The 22,737-nt window shown below is 36.4% G+C and overlaps 1 protein-coding gene across 2 annotated transcripts in view; it reads right to left on the bottom strand.

Annotated features, from left to right (window-relative positions):
• Positions 1-22,737, bottom strand: part of CDKL2 (cyclin dependent kinase like 2) — a 48,724-nt gene that overhangs the window by 11,163 nt on the left and 14,824 nt on the right. For both annotated transcript variants that reach the window (XR_005382961.1, XM_038582429.1), the window contains exons 3-10: positions 17,078-17,272; positions 13,534-13,712; positions 11,928-12,040; positions 10,544-10,683; positions 7,725-7,813; positions 5,156-5,294; positions 3,599-3,897; positions 2,735-2,828 (exon numbers count right to left, since the gene is read on the bottom strand). Coding sequence is in view for 1 of the 2 variants with exons in the window: in XM_038582429.1 (XP_038438357.1) it covers positions 2,735-2,828; positions 3,599-3,897; positions 5,156-5,294; positions 7,725-7,813; positions 10,544-10,683; positions 11,928-12,040; positions 13,534-13,712; positions 17,078-17,272 (1,248 nt within the window). In the remaining variant the exon portion in view is untranslated. The remainder of the gene's footprint in view (positions 1-2,734; positions 2,829-3,598; positions 3,898-5,155; positions 5,295-7,724; positions 7,814-10,543; positions 10,684-11,927; positions 12,041-13,533; positions 13,713-17,077; positions 17,273-22,737) is intronic.

The following is a 22,737-nucleotide window of genomic DNA, read 5'->3' as shown; positions in this document are numbered from 1 at the left end:
AATGATTAACAAGTCAATTAGCTTCCAGGTAAGCTTGGCCTCTTTTTTAACTTCTGTATTGATATCCTGAACTTTAGGAATTTAAGAATAACACTAAACTTCAGAAGTCCTGCAATGAGCTTTTTGAGTTTATTTGGATGTTTCTGCTTGTTCTTTGAATAGAGTAAGTGCTAAGGCTCTTGGTTCAAATCAATTATGAAATAATTAGCTCGGGCAGCCTGGGTGGTTCAGCGGTTTGGCACCTGCCCTTTGGCCCAGGGCGTGATCCTGGAGACTCGGGACCTAGTCTGGCATTGGACTCCCTGCATGGAGCCTGCTTCTCTCTCTTTTTTTTTTTTTTTTAATTTTTTTTTTAAATTTATTTATGATAGTCACAGAGAGAGAGAGAGAGAGGCAGAGACACAGGCAGAGGGAGAAGCAGGCTCCATGCACCGGGAGCCCGATGTGGGATTCGATCCCGGGTCTCCAGGATCGCGCCCTGGGCCAAAGGCAGGCGCCAAACCGCTGCGCCACCCAGGGATCCCTGCTTCTCTCTTTTTCTGCCTGTGTTTCTGCCTCTCTCTTTTTCTCTCTCTCTGTGTCTCTCATGAATAAATAAAATATTTAAAAATAAAATAAAATAATTAGCTCAAAAAACTATCTGTAGGGACAAAAAATAATGAGTTTAAACTACTAGATTTACGTATTTAAAGAGTGACAAATAAAATACATAAGATATGTTTGTAATAATACTTTATTTGCATCTTGGAATCAGAGCATGAGCAGGAGAGAGGGTTAGTGGTCTTCAAACTTGATGTTGAAGAAAGTTTAGGCTTAGCTCTGCCTCCATTAATTCTCAAGAAAAGATTCAGTGTGTCTTCTCCTCACTAATCTCCACCTCCTGTTTTGACTGCCTCTTAAAAATAAGGATAAACAGGAATAAGATCTAAAATTAACAGCCAGCCTTGATTATGCAATGCCTGAAAGAAGGCTGATATCAATTCCAGCAATGTAGTATTGAGCCAGCTACTGTGAAAAGCCTTGTTGATCAAAGTAATCTTCCAAAGTGGACCAAGAATGTAAAACACAAAAGTATCTACAAAGAAATCAACAGGGTATATATTAAAAAAAAAGAAAGAAAGAAAGAAAGTACTATGGTTATAGAAATTTTGGGCCAAGAATAATGAAAAGAAAAACATAGATAATGCCCAAATCATGAGAGGTATGAAAAGAAGGTTACATTTTTCAGCCTGAGGATAATGAGAAAGGTAGAGGAGGGAAATTTTTTTTTTTAATTTTTATTTTAATTTTTATTATTTTATTTTATTTTATTTTTATTTTTTTTTATTTATGATAGTCACACACAGAGAGAGAGAGAGGCAGAGACATAGGCAGAGGGAGAAGCAGGCTCCATGCACCAGGAGCCCGACGTGGGATTCGATCCCGGGTCTCCAGGATCGTGCCCTGGGCCAAAGGCAGGCGCCAAACCGCTGCGCCACCCAGGGATCCCTAGAGGAGGGAAATTTGGGAGAAAAGTACTCCTTTGGGAATACATCCACACCTCCCATTCCCTGGCAGAAGAATTCATTCGCCACATTCCTTAAGCATCTTCTATATACTAGACACTAGTATAGTATAGCAGGTGTGGGTGTGGGGTAGAGCTACAAGGAAATAAACAAACAAAACACATATTCTTGCCTTAGAAACTTACATTCGAGTTGAAGAAAGACAGATAATATATAAATAAGTGAATATAGAGGCTATTAGGTGTATGCAATAGGAAAAAATTAAGCAAGAGAGGATAGAAAGTAAAGGGAGACAAAATGAGTTCAAATATTAGGGAAGACCTCACAATAAGGCTTCATGTAAGCCGAGGAGCAGACAAGAAAATTCTTAGGATTATCTGGAGAAAAAATATTCTGAAGCAGAGGAAATAACAAGTGCAAAAGTCCAAATGTAGGAGCATGTCTGGTCATGTTTGAGGAATGCAAGGAAATCAGTGGGTTGGAGTAGATTTTGATCAAGAATGAGAGTAGCCAGAGTGGAATAGTGGGATGGTGAAGTGGGTCAATCAGGGCCTTAGAGGTCTTGTTAAGGACTTTGGTCTTTACTCAGAGATGACAAACCAATGGAGGATTTTGAGTAGAAGAATAGTTTAAGTTAACTTTAAAAAGAAGCATTCTGGCAGTTATGTTGACCATAATAACACTCCTCTGAACCTTCAGAAGACCTCTGTACCTCGTACATGCTTCCACTATTATAATCTGATGCTGTTTGAATTTGTTGATCCTATATTAGACCATGAGCTCCTTGAAGAGAGAGAGTTGATTTATTCATCTCTGGTGTCCCACACATAATACATAATCAATAAATATTTGCAAATGAATAAATAGAATACTTTCACCAAAAATCTGGTGTGAGCGGGGTACAATATCTTGTCACCTACTCTACAAAAGAACTGATTACCAAGTATTAAGAAAATTTACTGTTACCAAAAAAAGTAAAACAGATGTCATTTAAATAATACCTTATATTTAAACTTCTAGACTTGCAAAACTTATTTAAACTCTAAGACCTTCACAGACTTTTACATTTATGATTATGACGGGTTGGGATGATATACATATAATTAAGATTCCACTTTATGATGTATATCCAAATAAAATTCTCAGTTCTCCCACTATTATATTTAACATTAGTAGAAGTCTAGAAATGACTAATGCTTGCTCTTCTACACTGGGAATAGTTTACTTACTGATGTGGTCACATTAATATTATAAATTCCTGATGGAGAATGTTTATTTGGTTTAACAAATGGAATATAATACTTCTTGGTTTTGTCATCCACTCTGTAACAACAAAAAATTTAAGTTAGAACAAGCAGTAATTACTTCTCAAGCACAAAATCAAAACCAGGGGTGCATGGGTGGTTCAGTGGTTGAGGAATCTGTCTTTGGCTCAGGTCGTAATCCCAGGGTCCAGAGGCTTCTCCCTCTGCCTGTCTCTGTCTCTGTCTCTCTGTGTCTCTCATGAATAAATAAAATCTTAAAAAAAAAACTTTGAAAAAAAAAAAAAAAACTTTGGTTTTTGACACAAAACCAAGTGACATGCAGTTTAATCACCATTTAATGCCACCTATTCTTAAATATAAAATGAGAACAGATGTGGTGGAACATTCTGTCTTTCACCACTACCCTCAGGCCTCCCACCTAGCTCCCAACTCCAACCAAATAAATCACTCTCCTTCCAGCAAAATTTCCAAAATAGCTTCTTTGTAGCACCAAATGCCCACAGCCATACCATGTAGCAGCAAACCCTTAAAACCAATTATTTCTTTCATTATGATAACCTCCTTCCATGTTTTTAGACTAACTAGTTGTAGACTTTGTTCATCTTAAACAATACAATCATACTTTCTTAGTACTCAGGTGAATTTTTTTTAAATCAAATCCTAACAATTTTCATCACATAGGGCAAAATTCTTTTGAAACAGAACCCTGACAAGAATGAAGATCACCCAGAAACCTGAAAGTAATATAATGTGGCCGAAGTGACAAACACTTGCAATTTGCAAACATACCCTTAAACAACACTTTGTTCTTATTTTCCTAATTCATACCTGTAACTCTGAACTCCTGGGATAGTCACAATTCCAGAATTAATACTGGGAGCCACTGCGGAAAGATTGTGTGCAAGTGGGGGAATTGCCACGCCTGGATTTCTGGTGTGATCCATACTGCCATTGCTGCAATCTCGGAGGCTTGTAGAAGGCACTGTTTTGATGTTGTTCATCCCATTGTCAGGGAGACTGCTGGCATTTGAAGCTCGACTGACTTTTTCAACTTTTTCTCCATCCATTTTTGATCCTTTTATTTTAAATACCTTAGAATCTTTAATTTTGGGATCAGCATTGGTATCCTAACCATTAATAAAAATGTTGATAATATTAATGATCTGAGGAGAATGAAAAAATCACCTCTTCCTATAAAGAATTTGTCAACTAAGGCAGAATTCCATAAATATCACCTATGTCCCTGTTTTCTTTATTTTATCTATTGAATTAAATTAAACCCAGGATTCTTGGTCAGACATATATTTACAATAAAAATACAATTCATAGAGGACCTGGCTGGCTCAGTCAATGCAGCATGCAACTTTTGATCTCAGGGTTGTAATTTCGAAACCCACATTGGGTGCAGAAATTACTTAAAAATAAAAAATATTTTTTAAAAAGTGCAATTCACACTGGCTCTGTGCTATATGTGTGTGTGTGTGTGTGTATACACATATATAAAATACATATATCAAATTTATGTATCTTTCAATAGAAAAAATGTGAAAGAGTCAAGTATGCCCATGTTTGTTCTTATATATCTAAAGAACAAAAATTGAAATATAAATTGAGAATTCCTTTTTCTTTCAGTTCACTTGAGAAAATGGGAGTAGGTTGGCAGTGAACTTGAATTACCTCACCAGGAACAGATTCTTGATAACCTACCTGTAAGTAAACTTCAAATAAATTAAATACCCAAGTCTCAGTTTTAAAATGTTCTACTTTATACAAAATTTTTAAATGATAATTTTCTCTTCTATCATTTAAGGAAAGCAATGAATACATGCATGTGTTTGTATCCATGTGTTTATGTGTGAGTACATGTGTCTAAATGTTCTTAGATGAATGTGATTTCCTGACAAGACTTATTGCACAGTCTGATACAGTTTGATATGCAGTAGGCACTTAATACATGATACCTTAAGACAGTTTTTTAAAAGGTAATCTCTAGAGAGAAGATACATTTTTTTACAACTAATCTAAAAGTTAACAACCAGTTCACTGCTCAGAAAACTTTTTTTATCTTTATTTTTTTCCTCTAAAAATTTAAAGATCTATGAAATCTAAAACTTAATACACACTGGGTGGTCCAGTCAGTTAAGCATCTGCCTTCATGATCTCAAAGTACTGGGATGGGGCCCACAGTCAGGCTCCCTGCTCAGCAGGAAGTCTGTTTCTCCCTCTGCCTGTCCCTAGCTCCCCCCACCCCCAACCCCGCCCCTGCTTGTGTGCTCACATGCGTGTGCGCACATGCACATGCATGCATCTTCTCTCACTCTCTTAAATAAATGAATAAATATTTTTTAAAAACACTTAAATATACATTAAGACATCGACATTTACCTGTACCACAAGTGTTTTTCTCTCTTCACCTAAGGAATCATCCTTTTCCTTTTCCTTCTTTCTGTTTTGGGGTTTTTTAGATAAAGAAATATTTCTGGCATCTTTCTGTACTTTTTTTAACCGTAATTCTTGAGAAAATCTACATAAAAATACATTTGTCAATTCAATAAAATTGTATAAAATTGTATAAGATCTAGAAAAATCATTTTCAAGATGTTTTTAAAAATTGAGTATTAAACTGGACTATGTTATTTAAAACAAGAAAAATTATGGCCTAAATTATCAGTACTCAAAAGGTAGTCTGTGGAACCCCAGAAATCCCTGAGAACTTTTCAGGAGGTTCACAAGATCAAAGCTATTCTTATCTTAATACGAAAATAACTGCTTTTTTGCTACCTTAACATTTGCACTGATAGTATGTGATAGTGGGTAAAATTGCTAGCACCTTATCAAGAATCGAGGCAAGTGACACCAAATTGTACTAACAGTTACTGTATTCTTCATTCACACATTCTCAGTTAAAAAAAAAAAAAGGCAGGGTTGCCTGGGTGGCTCAGTTAGTTAAGCTTTCAACTTTTGGTTTCAGCTCCGGTTGTGATCTCAGGGTCCTAAGATAGAGCCCTGCATGGGGCTCCAGGCTTGGCAGGGAGTCTACTGGAGATTCTCTCTCCTTCTCTCTCTGCCCCTCCCCTCCCCTGCTCATGCATGCTCTCTCTCTCTCTCTCAAAAAAAAAAAAAAAAAAAAAAATCTTTAAAAAAGAAAAGGCAGTTTCATTTAAGAATGTCCCTTATGAAATCTAAACCTTTGAATAGGGATCCCTGGGTGGCGCAGTGGTTTGGCGCCTGCCTTTGGCCCAGGGCGTGATCCTGGAGACCCGGGATCGAATCCCACGTCGGGCTCCTGGTGCATGGAGCCTGCTTCTCCCTCTGCCTATGTCTCTGCCTCTCTCTCTTTCTCTCTCTGTGACTATCATAAATAAATTAAAAAAAAAAAAAAAAAAAAAAAAAACTTTGAATAGGGGATCCCTGGATGGCTCAGTGGTTTAGCGCCTGCCTTCCACCCAGGGGTGATACTGGAGTCCTGGGATCGAGTCCCACATCAGGCTTCCTGCATGGAGCCTGCTTCTCCCTCTGCCTCTCTCTGTGTGTCTCTCATGAATAAATAAAGAATATCTTTTAAAAATATTAAAAAATAAACCTTTGAACAGATATCTTTTTTTTCATATTCTGTGTGAAGAAGAGAATATGCATAAAGCACCTCTGCTATGAACCAAAGTGCAATGGCTGTCTTAAAAAAAGGAACTGTGTGATTATTTGAAATCCAAACTAAACTAACCACCGTTTTCATGGAACATTTTTACTTGAAAGAAAGACGAACAGAAAACTACAGTTATTCAGGCTTGGAGTATTCTGCAGACATTTCTTTTTAGTGAACATAAGAAAACGACTGATAATATTTGTGTAAATGATAAAATTCAAACTTTTATGCAAAATTAGAATTCTCTTAAACTTGTGTCCACTACTGTGACCTTAACAAATTCCCAATACCTAAAAAGACTTTTCTGATGACAGAGAATGTGGCTTTTTGATATTATATAATGAAATATGTTATCATTTTAAAGATCTACATTATTTAGCAAAACAATATTTTCTAAATGACTAATCATGATGTTAAAAAAGCATGCATGGGTAAAAGATCTATTCGAAGTACAAGATAGACAAATGGATTTCAATGTAACAGGGTAAGAAAAATTCACTGATACACTTCAGATTCCACAATGCAACCAACTTTTAACAAACTACCACTGTCAAATTTTGGTATAGTAACAAAGTTCTGGGTATGTAATCAATAAAGAATACTCACAATTAACTAAAAGATCAATCATTATACTCTTCCATTTTGCAAGTACATTATACTCTTCCATTTTGCAAGTGAAGCTAAAGTTTCTTCATATATCTCAATCAAAACAACATGTCACAACTAACTCAATGCAAATGCAAATAAGAGAAACAAGGTATCTTTTATTAAGCTATTAAATAGATTTGCAAAAATATAAAGCATTGTCATTGCCACTCATCTCACTATTTTTTATTTTGTTAGCTGCAGTGATGCCAGCAGCTGGGATAGCACAAGAGACCATGTCAGCAGTGCTGGCACACACAAGTTTGGCACATCAAGGTTCTAGCATAGCAGTGACAACAGTGTTATGGGACTAGGTGTGGTGTGAGTTCAATGGCAACAGGAGATGGCACCTTTGCAAACATATCTGTACCCAAGATGATGGCATCACACAGCTGGTAGCCACATACAAATCAGTGACCTGAGTAGTAGATGTCACCATGGGAAACAGAAAGAAAATCACGAAGTGACTGCTTCATGAAAACCAAGATGTCTAATTTAGTGAATTCAGGGGATCACTCCTAGAAACAGTATTATAGCTAAGAGTGAGTAGAGGTAGGGTGGTAAATATTTGAGATCCTATAAAATCAGGGGGGTAGAGAAATAAGAGAATACCCTTACTTTAACTCTAGATTGGGGTACCCCAGAAAATATGAGTCAGAACTATACCTCTCAGCAAATCCATCCATATGAAAGAAATCATGGTGAAGGAGCTCAGCACAGAAGGGTCTTTTGTCTGGGTCAATATGTAAGCATTTCTGGAAAACCAAGGAATATACACAGCTCATATCAAAGAAAAACTGGTTACATTTACATTTCTAAATATAGAAAAATAGAAAATCACTCTTTATAGTCAATGAATTTTAAAAATGTATAATAAATGATAAAGAATAAAGTACAAATCTAGACCATGACCACCAATGGCTGCTAATATCACAAAAAGAAAGACCACCATGTCTCTAGATGGAAATACATAAACTTCTTATGATGTACTCTTGTCAAAAATCAACCTGATTCTGATCAAGCTCTAGCTCTACTATGAGTTTATAGGAAATACAGAACATAGAGGAACATATTAAACTATACTATGTAGAAAATTCTAAGGGTCAAATAACCTACTTTATCAAATAAATGACTAGGTTTAAACAAAAAGAAAGAGGTGGATATGAGCTTGTAAATTAAGATATATCAACCAATTGTGATCTATACACTTCATGTGGATCCTAATTCAAACTATAAAAAGAAATTATGAGAAAATCAATGAAATATTGAGCACTGGTTAGATATTTTGTAATATTAGGGAACTGTAAATTTTTATTTAATGCCCTTGCAGAATGGAAGGGAAAGGGCTTATTCTGTGTATATTACTGTGCTGGATACCTTACATAGGTATATTTTATTATAATGCAGGTCTTGTTCTGATTTATTGGAACCACTCAATGCCAGTAAAAATAGGAGTAACTCAATAAATAGCTTTAAGTGAACAAGTTCTACAAATAATTAAGGTATTTATGAGTGAAATAATATAGTTTCTGGGATTTGCTTCAGAATACTACAAAAAACAAAGTTGAGATAGGTAAAAGATTGTCAAAAGGTTGTTAATTGCTGCAGCTAGGTAAGTACAGGAGGGCTCATTATACTACTATATTCTTTCTACTTTCTTTTCTATATTTGAAATTTTCCATAATAAAATGTTTAAAAGTGGGATCCCTGGGTGGCGCAGCGGTTTGGCGCCTGCCTTTGGCCCAGGGCGCGATCCTGGAGACCCGGGATCGAATCCCACATCGGGCTCCCGGTGCATGGAGCCTGCTTCTCCCTCTGACTATGTCTCTGCCTCTCTCTCTCTCTCTCTGTGACTATCATAAATAAATAAAAATTTAAAAAAAAAAATAAATAAATAAAAAATAAAAATAAAAAAATTAAAAAAAAAATAAAATGTTTAAAAGTTACATAGTTCTAAGGGACATAAATTGGATAATAGTTTTACCTTAATTCCCTTTAAATCTTTATAAATAGGTCATAAAGCTGGTCTCAATGAAAAATATTTGAATCCATTAGAAGATTATGTAGAAAAGCAGCAATGTATTCTACTAAGAACTTGTTATTTTAAAAAAGAACCTGTTATAGTTTTTTAAGCTTAGTAAACTTTTTTAATGGGTTATTTCAAAAATTTAAAAAGCAAAAAATATCTTGAGTAAATGTCATATGATCCTGGTATTTCAGCTATACTGTAATTATTTTATCAATACTTCAGGACAGTTCTAATTAATAAGAATTTTTTGAGCTAACAATTTGAAAGGTCCAGTGAGAATTTCCCAGTTAGTATCTTCTTCAAAGAGAAGGCAAAGGTGAGGATCACTTGTAAATTAGCTTCAGTGAATCCAGGGGCTAACCGAAAGCCTCTTCAACGATACAGTATAGGTCATGATCCTATGCCCTACATTTTATATTTTGCTACTTCTTTACCTTTCTTTTTTATTTCCTTATTCTACTTTTCTTCTCTTTTCTAGTTACATAGGCCTGCATTTTAAGTATTAAACATTAAAAAGATATTGTTGTGAGGAAGGATGTTTTCACTTAAAACATGCTAGATAATACTAAATAGTTTCTTAAGACAAGCAAATTTTTTTTTTAACTTTTATTTATTTATGATAGTCACACAGAGAGAGAGAGAGAGAGAGAGAGGCAGAGACACAGGCAGAGGGAGAAGCAGGCTCCATGCACTGGGAGCCCGATGTGGGATTCGATCCCGGGTCTCCAGGATCACGCCCTGGGCCAAAGGCAGGCGCTAAACCGCTGCGCCACCCAGGGATCCCAAGACAAGCAAATTTTTTAGGCCTTTCTCTCTGAATATCCTCCTGCTAAATTATTTAACCTCTTTCTAAATATACAAAAATAAAATCAATAGAAGAGTACCTGGTTGTCTCAGTCAGTGGAGCATGTAACTCTTAATCTTGTGGTTGGGAGTTAGAGCTCCAAGTTGAGCTTAAGAACCTACTGGCAGGGGGTATCTGGGTGGCTCAATTATTTAAGCGTCTGCCTTCAGCTCAGGTCACGATCCCAGGGTCCTGGGGTTGAGCCTCCACTCTGAGCAGGGAGCCTGCTTCTTCCTCTCCTCCCCACTTGTGCTCTCTGTCTCTATCTCTGTCTCTCTCTCTCTCTTAAATAAATAAATAAAATATTTTTTAAAAAAGGAGCCTACTGGCAGGAAAAAAAAAAAAAAAGGCAAGAATGGGTGGGAGGCGGTCTTCTGGCTGGCTCAGTTGGCAAAACATGGGACTCTTGACTTCAGAGTACAGCTCTTGATCCCAGAGTCGTAAGTTTGAGCCCCATGTCAGGGGTAGAGTTTACTTAAAATAAATAAGTCGATTAAATTAAATTAAATCAATATTGAAATTTTTTACCTAAAATATCAACTAGACAAGAAAAAGAGAAAATCAAGTCTCTATAACATAAATTCACTATAAGAAAGTAAACAGTTTGATTACCTTTGCTAAATCTATCACAACTTCAGAAAGCTTGGGATAGCGTCTTTCAAGAGGTTCTATTTCCTTGATTTCAGGCAACCTTACTCCAGCAAACATAGGATTTTTATAAAACAGCTCCTGATGTCTTGGAATTAGATTACCTGGAAGTGAGAAAAGCACACATCTCTGTCATTATACATCATGACAGAAATGGCAAAGAAACATATAATGTGGACGGGACCAAAGAGTAGAACACTGCTTACAGACTTGAGACTCTCAGCATGCAAAATCAACCAAAAACTGTGTTCTCAGGGTGGTGCACCTGGAGGTCTTCATTCACAATGGTGTTGATGCAAGTCAACTAAAGAAAATTAACATTCTTATCTCAACCTACTCATTTAGAAAATTCAAAACCACTATATATAGAACTGAAGTTACAAGGGAACACAGAAAAAGGACAAGTAAAGAATGTTATAATTTTTTAGATACTTCTAACAACAAAGCATAAAGTGCCATCCAAAACAATGAAAATATTATTAGTCATATGATCAAAATCTAATCTAGATAATCAGTTCCACTCTTTTTGAGAATTTAATTCTAAAATTAAAATCAAATTATTTTAATTTAAAAAAATTAAAACATCTGTTGATTTTGTACCTATGTCTAAGGTCTGATTTGAGCACTTTTTCTTTGACTTCAGTGCCTAATCGAGTTTAAAACAACTATGAAGCTAATATTTCAACAAATGTAAGAAGACTTTGATAGTCTAGGTTTAAAATTCTGTCCAAAGCACTAAGATTAAATTACCTAAAAAGGAATGCCTGGGTGGCTCAGCAGTTGAGCGTCTGCCTTTGGCTCAGGGCGTGATCCCAGAGTCCTGGGTTTAGTCCCACATCGGGGTCCCTGCAGGGAGCCTGCTTCTCCCTCTGCCTGTGTCTCTGCCTCTCTCTGTGTGTCTCTCATGAATAAATAAATAAATAAATAAAATATTTTTTAAAAAGTAAACTACCTAGAAGTCTCTGTGTCTCAATTTGAAGGTGAATATGAGGGTAATAGTAATAGTACACCAAATGCTTGCTAACCCAAAGAAAAAAAAATGATCATTTGCATCATTTACATGTGATTTACTGAATGCAAAAGTACAGAGAAAATTTACAGTCTTTGGTCTTTGTGTGGAGTGGGACAGGAGGGTATATGAGAGCATGAATAAGACCATACGTCAGACAAACCAAAGCCAGGCTGAGAAGAATTAATATACATAGATAGTTGAGATTTTCCTATTTGCTCTCTACTGTCAGCTAAAACACATATCATCTTTAATATACCAACAACTTGTAAAATCAATACAAACAAAAACATGAGGGAAAAAAATTCTAAAATTTAAAATGCAGATGCATAATCTTACCTAAACACATCATAATATGATATAGCTGATCAATATCAGAATCTCCAGGAAAAAGGGGTTCCCCCATGAGCATTTCAGTTACCAGACAACCAATGGCCCATACATCAACAGCCCTGAAATAAAAGCAATGTGGTATAAAGTCTGGCATCCTACGATGTTTATTGTGACTGCTAGTGATAAGCTTTAAAATACCCATAAAAATACATTTCCCTATAAAGTTAAAATACTAATTCCCAATTTTACCCAAGTTATATTTCCAGGAACTTCAATCATAAGAGGGAAAAGGCTTCTGAAAAGTCAAAATTGTTATTATGTGTACATTATTCTGGAAATAAGCCTTTTGGGTTTTCATCTGGAGCCTATCTATTCTTTGTTTATACATAATTCTAACAAGGTTGATCGGCCTATCCCACCACACCCCGAAAACAGCATACCAGAAGGCTGTTGGAGACACATTCAGTAACAGCAAGGAGAACTGAAAGCTAACAGGGGAAATATAGAAAAACTGTCTTAAAAATCAGTCACAAGAACTTAAAGAAGAATATGCTGGTGTCCTTAGCATAGAGACAACTACCTTGAAATTGCTTAAGGTCATAGCTGAATTATACAATGGTACAGGGGAGCCTGGGTGGTACAATCGGATGGGTCTCCAACTCTTGGTTTCAGATCAGGTCATGACCAGGTTGTGAGATCGAGCCTCATATTGGGATCCATGCTTTATGCAGAGTCTGCTTAAGACTTTTTCTCCCTCTGCCCCTCTCCCTCCTCCAAAAAAAAGCAATCTTTTTCTTTTTTAAAAAACAATCTTTTTAAAAAATAAAATAAAATGGCACAAAGGTTACTATATAACAATAAAATGGGAACTCAGTGTAATTAAGAAAATATTAAATGATGTGTGCACTGAAAACACAGAAAGTAAGAAAACATTTTAGGAAGATTTCTACCAAAAGCAGTAAAGGTTGCCATCCCTTCTTATCTAAATAATTCATTTGTGCAGATAATTTATTTTAAAAACATCTTACTCAAAAAAAAATCATCTTACTCAAATATGTTTCTACCCCCATCCTTGCCATCTTCACCTTGCCTCATTCCAACACTGTCAGATTTAGCCAATCAACATTCCCTCTCTTGACTCCTAACTCTGGAAAACAAACAAAAGGTTGTGGAAGGGGAAATGGGTAGGGAGATGGGGTGACTGGGTGACAGGCACTAAGGAGGACACTTGATGGGATGAACACTGGGTGTTATACTATATGTTGGCAAATTGAATTTAAATAAAAATTAAAAGAAATAAAAAGAAATTTTAAAAAACACTTCCTCTCTTTACAAGTGATAAATATATCTATTTCCAACCCGTGGTAAAATATAGCCCACTTACTCACCTTGACTTCCCTACCTTTAAAATAAGTATGCTTTCCCCAACTCATTGCACCAAAAACATTTAAAGAGGAGGCTCCCAAAAGAATAAGTCAGTTCCCTAAGTGCAAAACTTCCTTTCAGTGCTATAAGGATCTTTGATTAAATTAGAAACATATTATCAGGAAAAAGTTATATTATCAAGAAAAAAGGATTAAACCTGCCCTCCACACCCTCATGGATGTCTTACTTGCCATACTTGACATCACCGACCAATAGTTCTGGGGCTCTGTACCATCGGGTTGCCACATAATCAGTATAAATTTCCCCAGGAGCTGCCAATGTTCGTGCAAATCCAAAATCACATAACTTGACAACACCAGACTGGGAGACTAATATGTTCTCTGGCTTTATATCTCTGTGTATAATCTAAGACAAAAAACAGAATATGGCATATATTGGGACATCAAGTTAAGCAAATTATTTTTTGAGGACCTGCCATGTGCAGGGTACTATTTTTCTCCCTATAACAAATACAAGTAAAAGCACATAAAATCGTTCCTGGCTCTCAAGTAATTGGGACCTGGCAAGGCAAGAAATACTAATGCTTGAAATTTCACTTAGACAATCAAAGATATTGGATGAAATATATATTATTAAATACCAAATCAACTGTTCTGTTAATGACTACTCACTCTCAAGACTAACAGATAACAGAGTAAGGCTATCATTGAAGACTAGAGTGGTCATGGAAAATTTTAATGAAGGGCTGGGTTCTAAGATAGGTCTTTAATACTATATGCAACCTGGATAAATGGAAGGACAATCCAAATGAAAGTAACAAGGAGAGCAAAAGACTGAATTTGAGGGGCACCTAGGTGTCTCAGCTCCAGGTTGAGCATCTGACTTGATTTTGGCTGAGGTCATGATCTCAGGGTTGTGGGATCCAGCCCCAAGTCCCACTCCCTGTTCAGCGGGGAATCTGCTTCTCTCTCTCTCCATCTCTTTCCCTCTCTCTGTCTCTGTCTCTCTCAAATAAATAAATAAATAAATAAATAAATCCTTTTTAAAAAAAGAAAAAGAGGGATGTCTGGGTGGCTCAGTGGTTGAGCACCTGCCTTTGGCTCAGGGCATGATCCTGGAGTCCTGGGATCAAGTCCCACATTGGGCTCCCTGCAGAGAGCCTGCTTCTTCCTCTGCCTGCGTCTCTGCCTCTCTCTCTCTGTCTCTCATGAATAAATAAATAAATAAATAAATCTTTAAAATAATTAATTAATTTTAAAAAAGAAGAAAAAGTGAAGACAAAAATAGATCAGGAAACTCTAGGGAAATATTTTTCTAAAGTGGAGGTTATACACTAGGGAGGAAGGCTGCTTCAACTGCCAGACTGGGAAGTCTGAGTTTGTGTCAAGGCAATGGAAACCCATGGAAGTGACATAATCAATATGGTGTTTAAAGATATTGGCCATAAATAAACTAAATTAGAAAGAGGGAGAGAGGCCAGGAGAAGAACACTGGGACATTATGAGATGGTAAGAACCTAAACTAGGCTGGTGTTCAGAGAAATGGAATGGAAAAGATACAATTTAGAAATATTCTCAATAAAAATCAACAGAATTTAGGAAGTAATCTCAGATATTTTACTTAAACCTGGAAATCTAAATCTAAATCTAATGGTGGTTCCATAAAAAGAAGTCTTAAAAAAGCTAGCTCTGATGGAATAATTACTAGTTTAGTTTTAGCCATATGGGCTTTTAGGTGGAAACATTCATCAGGCAATTAGAAATGTAAAAAGGGTACAACAAAGTCAGTGGTTAAGATTTTTAAAGGAGAGACTATGGAAGCAGAAAACAGGATGCTGGGAGACAATACTAAAAATCCACAGCTAGGCCAAGTAAACTACTAGGCCTCATTCTCTAATACACATAAGCTTCATTTTGAAAATTTTTATAATATATTTATTTTAAACTCTTTCAGAGGACCAGCATCCTAAATAGCAATCTGTCACTGCTGAGCATTTTGCATAGGCTACCAACTTCTGTCTCATCCTAGACATCCGGGTGAGGTCACAGGGTCAGCCCCATATCTACTATTAGCATTTGTTACTTATACAATCACACACATTTTAAAATGCGATTTAAAAATATTTGGTAAGGGGTGCCTGGGTGGCCCAGTCAGTTAAGCATCTGCCTTCAGCTCAGGTCATGATCCAGGGTCCTGAGATCAAGCCCAGCATCAGGCTCTGCTCAGCAGGAAGTCTGCTTCTCCCTCTCCCTCTGCCATTTCCCCTGCTCTCTGACTCTATCTGCCAAATAAATAAAGTCTTTAAAAAATATATTTCAGGGGATCCCTGGGTGGCGCAGTGGTTTGGCGTCTGCCTTTGGCCCAGGGCGCGATCCTGGAGACCCGGAATCGAGTCCCACATCGGGCTCCCGGTGGTGCATGGAGCCTGCTTCTCCCTCTGCCTGTGTCTCTGCCTCTCTTTCTCTCTCTCTCTCTCTCTGTGACTATCATAAATAAATAAAAATTAAAAAAAATTAAAAAAATAAAAATAAAAATAAAAATAAATATATTTCATAAAACTGGCAGAATCAGGGTGTCTGGCTGGCTCAGTGGTTTGGCGCCTGCCTTCAGCTCAGGGCGTAATCGTGGATCCCGGCCCCAGGATTGCGTATCACATGGGGCTCCCTGCACAGAGCCTACTTCTCCATCTGCCTGTGTCTCCCTCTCTCTGTGTCTCTCATGAATAAACAAATAAAACCTTAAAAAAACAAACTGGGCAGAATCAATGTGTTGAGTTATTTATTTTATACTTACAAGTGTCATTTCACCTACAGGTGCTTTTATATGATTCTCAAAGGATATAAAATCATTGTGATAGACAACAGAGTAAAAGCAGGGATTTTCATATTTCACAACTAGGCAAGAGAATCTGAACTTAAAATTTGTGCTTGGGATCCCTGGGTGGTGCAGCGGTTTGGCGCCTGCCTTTGGCCCAGGGTGCGATCCTGGAGACCGGGGATCGAATCCCACATTGGGCTCCCGGTGCATGGAGCCTGCTTCTCCCTCTGCCTGTGTCTCTGCCTCTCTCTCTCTCTCTGTGACTATCATAAATTAAAAAAAAAAAAAAAAAAAAAAAATTTGTGCTTTTCACTTAGCAAATGTCACCTAAAAAACAAAAAACATGGGCTCCTGGTGGCTCAGTTTCCGCTTGGGTCATGATCCCAGGGTCCTGGGAATAAGCCCTGCATCAGGCTCCCTACTCAGTGGGGAGTCTGCTTTTCCCTCTCTCTGCTACTGCCCCAGCTTGTGTGCTCTCTCGCTGGCTTACTCTCTCTCTCAAACAAATAAAATCTTTAAAAAAAAGAGGCAAACAAATAATTTAATATGCATAGCTGAAGTATTTAAAGTTGAAGTGTACTGATGTCTGCAACTTATGCATAAATAAATAACACAGGTTAATGGGTAGATAAATGAATGACTACATGAATAAATATCATATAGCAAATACAGTAAAATGTTAACAGGTAAAGAATTCATGTGGTAGTTGTGTGGGTATTCATGTACACTCTATTCATGTACACTCTTTCATTTTTCAGTATCAACTAAAATTTTTATAATAAAATGTTGGAGGAAAGACCACATTATGATGAAACATGAAAATTGGCAAATATCAAAGTAACGTGGTTCATTCAATTATTTGACTGGTCCAAACTTCAGGCAAGTGTCTCATTAAGTGATGATATCTGGTAAGTTAATTGTTGGCAAAATAGTTATTTAAACTAAACACTTACATTGTGACTGTGACAAAATCCAATTCCATTAATAATCTGAAACAAATACTTTTGAACCAGTTGGTAGTCTAGTCCATTGGGAAAGAGCTCCAAGTCATCAAGAATTGTATGGTCAACAAATTCAAAGACTAGGTACCATCGTTTTTTTTTCTTACACACTTCCAACAGATTCACCAGATTTTCATGCCTCAGTTGCTGTTGTAAAAAAAAAATGCAAAATCATTTTTACAACATCAAATTATTTAGCAATAAGTCACAATATAAAATCTTAGTGTGGGACGCCTGGGTGGCTCAGGGGTTGAGCGCTTGCCTTTGGCTCAGGGCATAATCCTGCGGTCCTGGGATCAAGTCCCACATCAGGATCCCTGCATGGAGCCTGCTTCTCCCTCTACTTCTGTCTCTGCCTCTGTGTGTGTGTTTCTCATGAATAAATAAACAAAATCTTTAAAATATATTTTTTATATTTATACATATAAATATGTATTTTGAATATACATATATATATATTTATTTATACATACATATTCTGGTCTTTCAATTATAGTTAAAAGACCATACTGCCCAATTCTCCTCTCAGAGAATACAATAAAACCAAGAAAAGGCTCTATCTTTGATAAAACTAAGCAGGATCTATGACCCCCACTACAGCAAATGAGGTGAGACTGACAAATGTAGTCAAGGTCAAACAGAAGTTTAGGAAGATACCAAGAGCCTGTGGTTAAAAAGCTGGTAGAGCAGAGTAATCCAAAATTGGTGACATAACCCAAAAAGGAAAAACAAAAACAAAAAACTCCTTCTTTGATTAGTAGGAACAAGATTCATGGGCTGTCAGTGAAAGCAACCCTAGAACTGAATGGTACCAAGGAACAGCAGGGAAGGGAGGCCTGAATAATCACACAGAAACTCATTTGCTGGAAGCAATCTCTTGGTAAGGCCAAATGTAAGGCAAAATAACTCATTGTGAGCAAACCAGCAAATGCAAGGATAACAGAAGTCAATCCCACAAATCAAGCTTGCATTGTAAGGAACATCACTGTGAACCATGGTGGATTTCTGCTAGACTGGAACAAGATCACAGCTTGTCCCCCAAATGAACCTTCTATAAATAGCTAGTCCAGGAAGGGCTCACTTTGTTACAAGATAAGAAATAATCAAAAAGAAACCAATCTTGGATCTATTCAAAGATACTTTAAGAAAGGAGGAAAGACGGAGAAGGAAACAGAAATGGTAGATGAACATTCATCTGAAAATGTTGCCGTGATGAAAGGGAAAGAAACCACTAGAACACAGCCCTGAAAACCTTCAATCAAAGAGAGATCTAGGAAATTTATACCCAACAAAATTGCCATTCAAGTAAAAGATGACAGCAAAACATTTTGAAGATGAACAGTGAATCCATTAGTGTGGGACTAAGTCTTAGACAAATGTTGGCATCATGGTCACAAAACAGAAAGTGAATATTTAAAACCTAACAGGCACTAATGATATTACTAACAAATTTTGAAGAAATAAGATACAAACAAAAGTGTATATATGCTGATTTCCTTGTCAGTGGGTCAGAATTATATTTTCAACCTGAAATTTTAAATTATAAGACATAATTAAAGGTTTAATGGTAAACAGTAAGATAAATAAGATGTCTTCGAAAATCAGATGAGTTAAAAAAATAATAAAAGAAAAAAATCAGGTAAGTGGAGAGAAAAGGAAATAGAAACATAATAATTACTTTACAAAGGATTAAGTATATTGCAAATGCTGTAGTTATAAAGGTAACAAATAGTAAAATATAAAACCTGTCTAAATTACCAAAGGAAACTAATCAATATTTTAAAAATAATTCAAAGATTATATAGAAAATATTTTTAAAGGTGAACTAAAACAGTATATTATAAATACTAATAACAAATATTTATATACTCCTTACTATGTTCCAGACACTATTCAATCATAAAAACCTATGAAATAGGTACCATTATTATTTTGTTTTATAGGGGAGGAAACCAAAGCACACAGAGATTAAGTAACTTGTCCATGATCACATAGCAGTAATTGTCAAAGGCAGAATTAGAACCTAGTCACTGTGCCCTCTGTCTTTTCCTGAAAACATTTCATTTTTCTTTAGTTATCCTTCATGTCCAGAATGTATGCCATGTAAGCACATCCAGACTTGCAGCTAATTTGAATGTAAAATATTTAGATTTCTTACTCTTAACCACTAAGCCATAATGACTCTTAAAGGGGAAAAAATGATAATTAGACGGTACTTGTCTGTTACATCATAACTGTAAATGGGCTAAACTCATCTATTAAAATAAAAGATTGCAGATTGAATCACAAAGCACTTTCCAAATATATCACTGGTTAAGTGAATTAAGGTGTATCCATACAATGAAATAAACTGCAGCAATTAAAAAGAAAAAAGAAGTTTTATGTCCACTGATACACAATAATCACTAAGATATATTAAGTGAAAAAAGTAAGAGGAAGGTCAGTGTGTAGAGTGTTGCGATTTGACATACACTCACATACTGCTCCATATACATCCATATTTTTGTATATGAATAAAATCCCTCTGATGGATACAGAGGGTATAGCTAAATAGCCAACATGCAAAGGTGGCAAGGAAAGCCATTCAAATTTTATAGCATATTTATGTGTTACCTTTTCAAAAATCAAGTAGATAAATAAATAAAATATGCATTAGTGTGTTAAAAGATAAACTGAAGCACATTAAAATTTATGTGGGATTATTTGATCAAACACCAATTTACACAGGGCATTATCAAACTGAAAGAAGTGCGGAGCACTCTAATGGTAGAAGCTAAAGAAAAGGCTTTCATAGAGCAGATGTGGAAGCAAAGTGAGGAAATTATCTGGTTGGCTGTTTTGTATGTGGTTGCATCATTTGGGAAAGCCTCCTTTGCTGTTGGTTAGTGGTTGTTTTTAAGTTACAGTATTTTAACTGGAGCAGACTCACAAGTGAAAACCTTTGCAGGAACCAATGCCAAGGCAGGAAAATCTGAACCGTAATTGACAAATTACTGGATGCTCAGTGTGGACAAATCTAAAAGTTCAAAAACTCCAGAAGAACCCAGTTTCAGAGGGGCCCCACAATATTGTGAGATTTATCTCCAGGAGCTCAGCCAGATCCCCAAGGAAATTTTGGAGAAAACTCTCTTCCCCCTTCCATAGGAGGAAGAAGAGGGAGCCATTCTGAAACATGCCAGAGCTCTGTTCTTAACAAGGCCTACCATCAGCAAAAACTAGTTGAGCAGTGTCTAAGCAGCTGTGGTATTATCTAACTGGCCTGGGAAAGAGAAATATCCAACTTCATCCTACTCCAGCCATCCTGTCCCACCTAAGGCAGGGAGGAAAAAATGAGAAACACTTTCAAAGTTCACTCTCCAGAAGTATAAGTAGACTAAAAGACTGACACCTATCATAGTACTATAAAGCTCTTCCCCTCCCCCACACCTCAACTCCAGGTTACTAAAGCCTATTTACAGCAGTTCCTATTATCCAGGGCATCATGCCCAGCTATCAAGAAAATATTACAAGATATATCAAAAGGCAAAAAAACAACTTAAAGACACAGAACAAGCATTGAAACCAGACATGGCAGGGATGCAGGAATTTAAAGCAACTATAATTACTATGCTAAAGGGCTGTAATGAGGAAAGTCGACAGCATGCAATAACAGATGGAGATGGAACCAGAGATGAAAATCCTAAGAAAGAGCCAAAAAGAAATGCTGGAGGTAAAAAACACTAACAAAATGAAGAATGTCTCTGATGGGTTTATTCATAGAGTAGACACACCTCAGGAAAGAATCTCTAAGCTAGAGGATATGTCAATAGAATTCTCAAAAACCAAAAAGGGAAGAATAAGGAAAAAAAAAAAAAGACTATCCAAAGACTTCGAGACAACTATAAATGGTATAACATACATGTAATGAGAGTACCAGAAGGAGAAGAAAGAGAGAAAGAAACAAAGGAAATATTTGAAACAGTAACGATAGACAATTTCCTCAAAATTAATGTCAGATACTATATCACAGATCCAGGAAGCTCAGAGAACACCAAGCAGGATAAATGCAAGAGAAAAAACAAACAAACAAATGTTAGCATATCATTTTCAAAATATAGAAAATAAAAGATGATGAAAAAAATACTGAAAGAAGCCAGAGGACAGAAGCATCTTACTTATGCAGAAACAAAGAATTACATCCAACTTCTCCTCAGAAACCACGCAAGCAACAAGAGTGCAGTGAAATATTTAAAGTAGTGATAGGAAAAAAAACCCACCAATCTAGATTTCTGTATACTGAAAAATAATCCTTCAAAGGTAAAGGAAAAATAGAATTTCAGAGACAAACATAAATTGGGGAAATGTGTTGCCAGTGGACCTGCCTTGCAAGAAATGTTAAAAGAAATTCTTTATAGAGGGATCCCTGGGTGGTGCAGCGATCTGGCGCCTGCCTTTGGCCCAGGGCGCGATCCTGGAGACCCGGGATCGAATCCCACGTCAGGCTCCCGGTGCATGGAGCCTGCTTCTCCCTCTGCCTGTGTCTCTGCCTCTCTCTCTCTCTCTGTGTGACTATCATAAATAATAAATAAAAAATTTTAAAAAAAGAAATTCTTTATAGAGAGAAGGAAAAAATATAGGCCAGAAAATCTGATCTATATAAAGGAAAAGCATCAAAGGATTAAGTAAAGGTAAAATAAAAACTTTATTTTTCTTATTCTTAATTGACATAACAGTTTGTTCAAAATTACAATAGCAACAATGTATTTGACTATATATGCTTATGAATATATCTTATGTATGCATATGCTTAGGTATGCTTATATATAAGTGAGATGAATGGCAGCAATGATACAAAAGACAGGATGAAGGAATTAGGATTACTTTATTATTATACATTACTCATATGAGTAATGAAGCGGTACGGTGTTATCCGAAAATGGATTCGGATTAGTTGTAAATGTATGTTGCAAATTGTAGGGTAACACTTAAAAAAAAAGTTTAAAAAGAATGATAACTGATACGCTAAGAAAGGAAGAAAAAAATGGAATCATATTAAATGCTCAATTACACCCACAAAAGGCAGTAAAAGAATAGGAGACAAATACAGAACAAGGGCAACAAATTGAAAATAGTAACAAATATGGTAGATAGTAACTCAGCTATATCAATAGTCAGTTTGAATGTCAATGACCTAAATGTACCAATTAAAAGACACACAATATCAGAACAGATCAAAACACACCTTACTATAAGTAACCTACAAGAAATACACATTATGTATAAATTAAAAGTAAATGGATGGAGGGGCACCTGGCTGACTCAGTCAGTAGAGTTTGCAATGGTTGATCTCAGGGTTATGAGTCTGAGCATCATGGTGGGTGCAGAGATTACTTAAAAATAAAATCTTTAGGGATGCCTGGGTGACTCAGCAGTTGAGCATCTGCCTTTAGCTCAAGGTGTGATCCTAGTCCCGGGATCAAGTCCCATATCGGGCTCCCTGTAAGGAGCCTGCTTCTCCCTCTGCCTGTGTATCTGCCTCTCTCTCTCTCTCTCTCTCTCTCTCTCTGTGTCTCAAATAAATAAATAAATAAATAAATAAATTCTTTTAAAAATAAATAAAAGAAAATCTTTAA

Source organism: Canis lupus, chromosome 32 (genome assembly GCF_011100685.1).
Source record: "Canis lupus familiaris isolate Mischka breed German Shepherd chromosome 32, alternate assembly UU_Cfam_GSD_1.0, whole genome shotgun sequence".
In the NCBI taxonomy this organism is placed as follows: Eukaryota; Metazoa; Chordata; class Mammalia; order Carnivora; family Canidae; genus Canis; species Canis lupus.
The sequence above is the reverse complement of the archived record's forward strand: the minus strand, read 5'-3'. Positions and strand labels throughout refer to the sequence as shown.